This window comes from Ictalurus furcatus, chromosome 7 (genome assembly GCF_023375685.1).
Source record: "Ictalurus furcatus strain D&B chromosome 7, Billie_1.0, whole genome shotgun sequence".
In the NCBI taxonomy this organism is placed as follows: domain Eukaryota; kingdom Metazoa; phylum Chordata; class Actinopteri; order Siluriformes; family Ictaluridae; genus Ictalurus; species Ictalurus furcatus.
This window is the reverse complement of record NC_071261.1, coordinates 8,715,620-8,724,075: the sequence shown is the minus strand read 5'-3', so window position 1 is coordinate 8,724,075 and position 8,456 is coordinate 8,715,620. Positions and strand designations below refer to the sequence as shown.

General features: G+C 42.3%; 1 protein-coding gene across 1 annotated transcript in view; it reads left to right on the top strand.

Annotated features, from left to right (window-relative positions):
• The window catches only part of prkdc (protein kinase, DNA-activated, catalytic subunit), a 46,346-nt gene that overhangs the window by 3,975 nt on the left and 33,915 nt on the right, over nt 1-8,456 (top strand). The window contains exons 8-26 of the mRNA XM_053628231.1: nt 68-123; nt 219-249; nt 521-678; nt 792-938; nt 1,054-1,218; nt 1,720-1,888; nt 1,973-2,022; nt 2,144-2,287; nt 3,322-3,471; nt 3,649-3,761; nt 3,893-4,052; nt 4,221-4,301; nt 5,139-5,258; nt 5,332-5,491; nt 5,641-5,747; nt 6,864-6,954; nt 7,070-7,233; nt 7,936-8,088; nt 8,254-8,361. Coding sequence (XP_053484206.1) covers nt 68-123; nt 219-249; nt 521-678; nt 792-938; nt 1,054-1,218; nt 1,720-1,888; nt 1,973-2,022; nt 2,144-2,287; nt 3,322-3,471; nt 3,649-3,761; nt 3,893-4,052; nt 4,221-4,301; nt 5,139-5,258; nt 5,332-5,491; nt 5,641-5,747; nt 6,864-6,954; nt 7,070-7,233; nt 7,936-8,088; nt 8,254-8,361 — 2,327 coding nt within the window. The remainder of the gene's footprint in view (nt 1-67; nt 124-218; nt 250-520; nt 679-791; nt 939-1,053; nt 1,219-1,719; nt 1,889-1,972; nt 2,023-2,143; nt 2,288-3,321; nt 3,472-3,648; nt 3,762-3,892; nt 4,053-4,220; nt 4,302-5,138; nt 5,259-5,331; nt 5,492-5,640; nt 5,748-6,863; nt 6,955-7,069; nt 7,234-7,935; nt 8,089-8,253; nt 8,362-8,456) is intronic.

Here is an 8,456-nt window from a genome sequence, read left to right as displayed (position 1 = left end):
TTAAGGATGTAGACACAAACACTTCTGACTGCTCTGACCTCACTGTCTTGCATCTTGTCTAAAACAGACCCTGCTACCTCAAAAGAAATCTTTGACTACGCACTAAAGGCAATCTGCCCTCAGGTGAGTGTCGCCGGTTTGCTTTTGAAACCTACTTATAACGACACGTACAGCTTTTACACTTCACATCTTTTTCTTCTCCTTCTTAACCTCTCTAGACTGAAATGAAGCGCTACGCAGTCCCCTTCGGTAAGAGCCTGCAGTTTTGTTTGTTTCGATCACAATAACATCTGTGTACAGTACATGTGTTTAACGTGTGTTTTGGAAATCATGTTCTTTTCTATATTATGGTACAAGTATGTGAAGTGTTGTGCTTTAGTCCTTCATTGTCCACGTTTTAGAGCATCGTTCCGGAAAGAGCGTAGTCACAATGTGACTTACCGTTCTGCTTAAGTGCGAGTTCTCTTATGCATCCACTTCACATGTATGTGTGTATGCATGTGTGTGCGCTTCCTGGCAGCTGGATTGAAACTCTTTACGAAGCATGCGGGCCAGTTCAGCAGCTGCCTCATGGACCACTACAGGACTGTGTTCGACGTGATGTCCAAACTCTGCGGACACATAAATTCAGAAATGAAGAAAACAAGCTATGCTGCTTTGGAGTCTTTCCTTAAACAGGTGGCTGTCTGGATATACCGAAGCTCTGTTGTCTGTTCCCTCATGTAGTTGAAATGTATGATTTTATTATTTTATTTTTTTTTGGTTTGAGTTGACTTTCGGTCATCCTGCAGGTTGCCATCCTGGTGGCTGAAGATGTTGAGCAACATCAAGGCAAACTGAAGTTCTTTATGCAGAAGTTTTGCTCTATTATCAGGACAATGGACTCTTCTAACAAAGAACTCTCCATTGCTATAAGAGGATATGGACTCTTTGCTGCGGTGTGTAATAAATGAATGCCATGACTTAAATCGTTATATAACTGTATAATATATATTAACCGTATAACCTAAGCTTGATCGTTCCATTCTACTGTTTTCCTATGTGCGGGTGTAGCCGTGTAAAGTGGTGTGCCCTCAGGATGTAGATCTGATGTACGTTGAGCTTATCCAGCGCTGTAAGCAGATGTACCTGACCGAGTCGGACCGTGACGATGAGAACGTATACCAGCTGCCTAGTTTCCTGGACTCCATCGCTAGCGTTCTGATCCACCTTGACAAAGTAAGAGACGGATACCGTTCTCTGCTCGGTTATCCACTCCTAACATGGATTCTTGATTCTCATTGATAGTGTTGATTCATTTTCGTAATAGCATGGCTCTGACAGTTAGAGGTCGACCCGTAGTGGATTTTACCAAATAAAAGATATACGTGCATCCAAACTGAACCAAAAAGTAACACTCCCAATAAGAGATGAAAATAGAGACATCCAAAATGAATCAAAAAACACTTCAAAGATCACAACAAAATTAGTCAGTGATAGTTTCTATTCCGTCTCTAGAGGCCGCTCTCGCAACGGACGCAACCGGGAAAATCCATCTGTATGGATTTTCTTTTATCTATTTCTTTTTTCTTTTTATTGCTGGAACGATCGGTCATTGGTGTTGACTAATCTGCAAAATCAGTCGACCTCTACTGATAAATAATCTAGATTACAAGTGAATGTCCTAAGTTTGATTAATTCTAAGGCATGTGTCTAGCTTGAATTGAATTTTATTTCCAGATTCCTGAAGTGTACACATCGGTGCTCGAGCGTCTCCTGGTGGTTCAGATAGACACCTTCCCTCAGTACAGTCAGAAAATGCAGTACACCACTTGTCGCTCGATCATCAAGGTACTTGTCGCAATGGCAGCCAGGGGCCCTGTCCTTTGGAGTTTCACCAGTTCTGTGGGTAAGAGCCATCTTCTAAATCCTCTCATGTAACAATCCTAGGACATTTTTCCTGACGACCACATTTATATTTCTCTTCCCCCAGTTCACCAAGGCTTGATTCGGGTGTGCTCAAAACCAGTCGTTCACGTAGAGGTGATCTTAATTTAGCGTTTATTATATAGTCCAGGTTTTGCGATCATGATCTTGTCAGTCTTGAAACGCTTAATTGTTATTCTTACCTGTAACACTGATTAGTTTATATTGATTTATGAAGGAGGGTGGTGCTGCTCAGAGTACTGTCAGGACTGAAGAGCAAGCTGGTGAGCCATCAGTGGTGCGCTCTGGCAAGTGGAAGATTCCATCTTCTACGGACTATCTGGATCTTTTCAAGGGGCTTCTGGACTGTGAAAATATGAAGGTGACGACCTTTATTTTGCTATTAATTTATTTAATTTATTCAATCACTTTCGGCTGGCCCCACAAGATCTGCACTTCGTGAGTACAGTTTGTGTCCAAGTCTCACCCGTTCTTCAGTGGAAAATCTTAACAACACCGAGTAGAATAACCCACCGTACGAAAACCAGGGAGCAGAAACGGAGTTAAAAAAAAAACCAGGATAGCGATACAATAACAACGGCTTGGTAAGTCACTGAGCGCTATTTCGCCCCGAACAAAGACACACAAGGGGTTTAAATAAGTAACGAAATCAAGGGGATAACAGAAAGAGTTATTCAGAAAGAACCAATAACATAACGGGGGCGGAGACAGGACAGAAACCAAAACAAAACACGAAGGTAAACAAAGTCAATGTCCACAACCTGGAAGTGCGCACTGTTGCGCTACGGGCTGTTGAGTAGAACTTGGTGGGCAGTGTCGTCGGCCTCAAGCGGGAGCAGAGCTCGGTGGGCCGTCTCGTCGGCTGCTGACTGGAACCTGGCTCGGAGGGCTGTGCTGTTGGTCTCTGTCAGGAACATTGCATGGCAGGCCGTGCCGTCTACGTCAGACAGGAACATGGCTTGGGAGACCGCCTCATTGACCCCTAGCAGGAACATGGCTGGATAGACCACCTTGTTGGTCTCACGCTGGGGCTCAGGAGATAAGGTTGCCACCTTGACCTCCGGCTGGAGCTTGGCAGGGGAGACTGCCCCGTGAGTCCCAGGATGGAGTTCCTGGGATGAGGTCGCAACTTGACCTCTGGCTGGAGCTTGGTAGGAGAGACCACCTTGTGGGTCCCAGGCTGGAGCTCTGGGGATGAGGCCGCCACGTCGGCCTCTGTCTAGAGCCGGGCTGTGGAGCGTGAGGGGAAATCCATGACAGTAATAAATATAAAATTAAATAGTTTTACTTTTATTGGTTCCTGGCTTTTTGGACAATGCAAAATGGCACTTTTAAACACGTTTATTCTCTGTACAAAACTGTACATTTTAATATGTTGCTTTTTTTTTCTTCTAGGACACTGGATTTCTCGATGGTGCTGCATTAACCAGGAGCTACAGCCTGAAAGCTCTGAACATGCTCCTGTATGATGCACTGGTGCAGTCCATCATGAAGATCGTGGAAAAGCTTGATCTCTCTTTGCAGAAAGTGAACACGGATGATGAGGTAGAATCAAAGTACAAGTTTGTCTCCACAAACTTAACAAAAGGTTGTTGTCGTGTTTTTTTTTTTATAAATGTTTGAATATGGTAAAACCTCTCTTCTGTATATACATGACTGTAATAAGCAATCTCAAGCTTCTGGTATGTCTTACATGTACTTTTTTTTTTTTTCTTTTCCCAGGGACAGAGTGATGTGAGCTCTGGATTCATGCCCTCATCTGATCCCACCAGCAACCTGATTCCTAACAAGCCCAAAGATTTCACCGCCTTTGTAAATTTAGTGGACTTTTGCAGGTGCGTTCTCATTTCAGATAGTTTCGAGAATATGTACATGCGTTCCTTTCGGATGCTTAATATGCAGGTCATCCTCTAAAACTCCTGTTTTTAATTGATGTGATTAATTGATGTTTATTGTATATTTCTAGCACATTACTTCCATCAAAGAACCCCGAGTATTTTGCTCAGTGGGTTTACCCTATGTGCCATGAGCTCATCCTTCAGTCGATACGCTTCCCTCTGGTCAGCGGCTTCTACAAGCTTCTTTCTCTCTCTATGGTCATTGCCAAGAAGATCAAATACTTTCAGGTGAGTCCTGCAGTTGCTCTCGTGGTGCTAAAACGTTCTTGCATATAAAGATCGAGGTCTTTTACCTCTTTTATTCAAGCCTATTGAGCCCATGGTGTGCTCATCTGAACTCTGCATGCATTTCTTTTCATCTTTGTACATCCTTGATTTATTATTTTTTTTCTTCAGGGTCAAGGCCCCAAAAGCACCAGTGACTGCTCCCAGGCTAGAAGTGCCTGTTTTGCACTTGTCTCAAAGTTTGGCAAGGAGGTGTGTGTGTGTTTTTTTTTTTTTTTCTTTTCCCCCTTATTCTTTACTTCCTGTTTACCCTAGTTCCTGAAATCTCGCTTCATTTGTCAATAAACACTAGGGTTGGCAGAACAAATTGCACTATTATTAATTTTTTTTTTTTTCTCAGAGCATTTACCTCTTCAAAGTCAAAAGTCTACGGCGCCCCTAGCGACACATGGTGATGGGGGGAAAAAAATATGAGTTGGGAGGAAAATTTATATTTCAGTTCTCTCTCTCTCTCTTTTTTTTTTTTTTTTTTTTGCGCACTCTCACAAAACTTTCACATCCTCTCGTCGTTGAGTGCGTACAAATGTTCTTCCGTATGTACCGTTAGTACAAACTCAACTACGGGAGGACGCAAAAGTTTTCTGAGAGAATGCAAAAAAAAAAAATTTCAAATGAACGAGAAAGCACTGGAATCTCCATGTCCATCACCATGTCTCCTTAGGGACTTGTGATATGACCAAGATGAATCATGTCAGAACTTTACCTTTATCGTAATATATATATATATATATATATATATATATATATATATATAAAATATACTAAGTAGGCTGAGTATGAAGTGAAGCCATGTTGTACTGACGAAGCCTGTTCTGTCTACGGCAGTGAAGATTAATAGGCCAATTAATATCTGAAAACATTTGAATATGAAGTCGTTGAAATTCAAACACAATTTTTACCGAGTATCCGGAGTATGGCGCTACGCGGAGTTTTTCTTTCTTTCCCCTTCTCCTGTTTGCTTGTATTTTCTTGGTCAGGCAAGAAAAGTGAGCAGGCTGTGCATGTTTAATAAATCGGCTTTCCCGACAGGTGTGTATGCGCATTAAACAGTATAAGGACGAGCTTCTGGCTGCATGTCTGACTTTTGTGCTGTCTCTCCATCCTGACATGGTGGCTTTGGACATCAAAGCGTACATCCCTGCACTACAGGTTAGAACAAAATAATTCTTGCGTTTCTTCAAAATAAGCAAAAGCAAAAACATGGTGTGTGTGCGTGTGGCAGGCTGCTCTGCGGCTGGGTCTAAGCCACGCCCCTCTGGCCACCTCAGCGCTGGATGCGCTGGAATCCTGGTCCTTCTCCATCTCCCCCTCCATCATCCAGCCACACTATATGGACATTCTGCCTCACCTGGACGGCTACCTAAAAACAGGCACCAGCAACGGTGAGAACCCGCCGTTCCAGCACGAACGCAAACTATGCCATGCCGTTATATTACATATTACTTGATTGTAAACGTTCGTTCTCCGTGTACGTTAAAATAAATAGATTATACACAATAGATCACTTGTGTTGCAATCTCTCCCGTCTCAGATAAGGACGAGAGCAGTATGAACGTTACGTTTGTGTCTTCGGGCACTGCAAAAGGATACGGCAAAGTTATGATGAGGCTCCTGCAGAAGTCCAAACACCTGCCCATGGTAACGCTGCATTCATGAAGCTCAGCGTGGTGTGCTTTGTGTGTTACACATATACACTAACACAGACCTTCTCAAAGAGCACGTTAAATTTCAGTTCTCAGTACAGTGAAATAAGTGTGTAATTACAATATAATAAGTAGTGAATGGAGTAGAATGGAGTTACTATATTCATAAATACGTTAAAACTCCCGTATCGGCTGTTTTAAGTAGCGCGTTTGACCGCGCTCTGAAAAACTTCAACATAAAATTCCAGACGTGTGGTCCTGAGGCTGTCTAGATCACAGCTGTCACTTATAGCCAAAAAAACAGCGGCACATGCACGGTACTATATTTATATCCTCACTGATATCGTTATCACAATAAATACCAGAAAATATCGCGATATAGTTTTAAGTCCATATCGCCCATCCCTAGCGTAGAAGGGTGCGTACAGTACGACAGATATTTTTTTTGAGGGAGAGCGACGACATTCTCATAACTTTAATTATTATAGTTGTTCTGTTTTATTGTTAGTTGTTGTTGTTGTTAATGTCTTATTGTGCCTAATTTATAAACGAAACGTCATCATAGGTATGTACGTTATATAGTGTCCGCTACTATCTGTGGTTTCAGGCGTCCGCTCGGGGGCTTGGAACCGATCCCCTGTAGATACGGGGCTCCTGCTGTTTAGGAATACTTATTATAACGTTGACTTTATTTCACACTCTCAATGTATTTTATTCATCCTGAGTTGCATGAACGTCTCTTTTTAAGAAATCTGTAAAGACTCACATCGAATCGAAATCTTAGAAATCAAAGATCAGTCATCACACAGTCTATTGAGTCCTCATTTTGGGGGTCTCTGATTGATTACACTTCCTGGTTTGATGATGCATTTTATTAAAAATAATATTACCTGTGCTTTTTTTTGTATTTACAGTTACCTTGTTGTAACACTGTTAGTACTGTTTCCCTATTTAATACTACAGTTGCACCGTTTCCTTCTGTGTAATAAGGTGTTTTAAACCTACAGCACATTCATTGTGTATTAAATACATGGCTGAGCAAAGTGGAAGTTTGTGGCTTGAAATCCAGTACACGTGAAGGCTGATCCGGTGGTAATTTGTGGTCCATCAGGGAGACGAGTCTCCGATCGCTGCGGTACGCCGGCGCGTGGTGCAGCTTTTAGGCCATCTCGGAGGACAACTGAACAGAAGTTTGGTTACGGGTGAGCTGCTTTTTGGGGGAGGGGGCGGGGGAGACGTTGAATTATTCAACGTTTTTATGTTTTTGAGGATTGCTCGTTTTAGGAGTCTAAGCAGTGCGTGTTTCCTGTTTCCTAGCCATTTCTGCAGAGGACATGATGAGACGGTTTGTAGCATGGGACAGTGAGAAAAGGCTGAGCTTCGCAGTGCCATTCAAGGACATTAAGCCTGTAATCTACCTGGACCCCTTCCTGCCGAGAATCACCGAGCTTGCTCTCTCCTCAAGTGACAGGCAAACGAAAGTATGTCTGTATGACCATCTCATCCGCGTATTTTAACTTCAGCAACATCATTGCACAATATTAACATCCTATTTGTGGTTGTTTAATTACGCCAACGTACAGGGTGTTCCAAAAGTCTCCATACGTAGGGTAAATTAACACACACGGCGTCATCTCTCGCCCTCGTGATGAACTCTCGTTAACGTCTGGTTAACCTGTGCATCTGGTGTTACGCATGTAACTGAACATGTGTCGAAACCTTGAATTTCCCCTTGGGGATCAATAAAGTATTTATCTATCTATCTATCTTCTACACTAAGTATGAAATTTTAGAAGACATTTTTCTACGTTCATTTCCCCTACGTTCCGAGACTTTTGGGACATCCTGTATAAAATATTGTACAGGGGTATTCAACTAAAGTTGTCCAATTTATCAGGATAAAAAAAAAACATTTGACAGATTTTAATGCTGAATAATTAACGCGTACTCTGTGGCTCTAAATAAGGCCCTTCGAAGTGATTGTTTTGTTTTAGATGTTCGTTTTTCTTAGCTAATGCCTCTAGCCCTATGGCTAATCTCTGAACCGTTGAGCTGCCTTCAGCTAAATAATTGACGTAAATGAAAGTGATTATTTTTTTTTTTTTAACCCTATGGTATATGTTTACGGTATTATATGGTATCATTAGGACTGATAGAGGTCCCCCTCTCCTGTGTGGGTCTAGGTGGCAGCGTGTGAGCTTCTCCACAGTCTGGTGGTGTATATGGTGGGGAGAGGAGCTCAGATGGCAGAGGGAGAGACGTCGACTCCACCCATGTACAACCTGCACAAACGGGTCTTCCCCGTGCTGCTACGCCTAGCCTGCGACGTTGATCAGGTCTGTGCGATATGCACTTAATCGAAGAAAAAAAAAAGATGTCACTTTACATTAAATAAACTGATTTTTTTTTTTTTATGTAATAATTATTTTTAAATCTTTTGAGTGTTGTGTCTAATAACAGGGGTTTAAGGATTCACGTATGTACTTGCTCACTTCTCTCAGGTGACACGGCAGCTGTTTGAGCCTTTGGTGATGCAGCTGATCCACTGGTTCACCAACAACAAGAAGTTTGAGAGTCAGGACACAGTAGCAGTTCTGGAAGCCATTCTGGTAAATCTCACTGTTTTCTACATACATCAATCCGTAACAAGCTGTTTTACTCTGAAGAGACCCCGATGTCTGTTTAAAGGTATACCAATGGATTT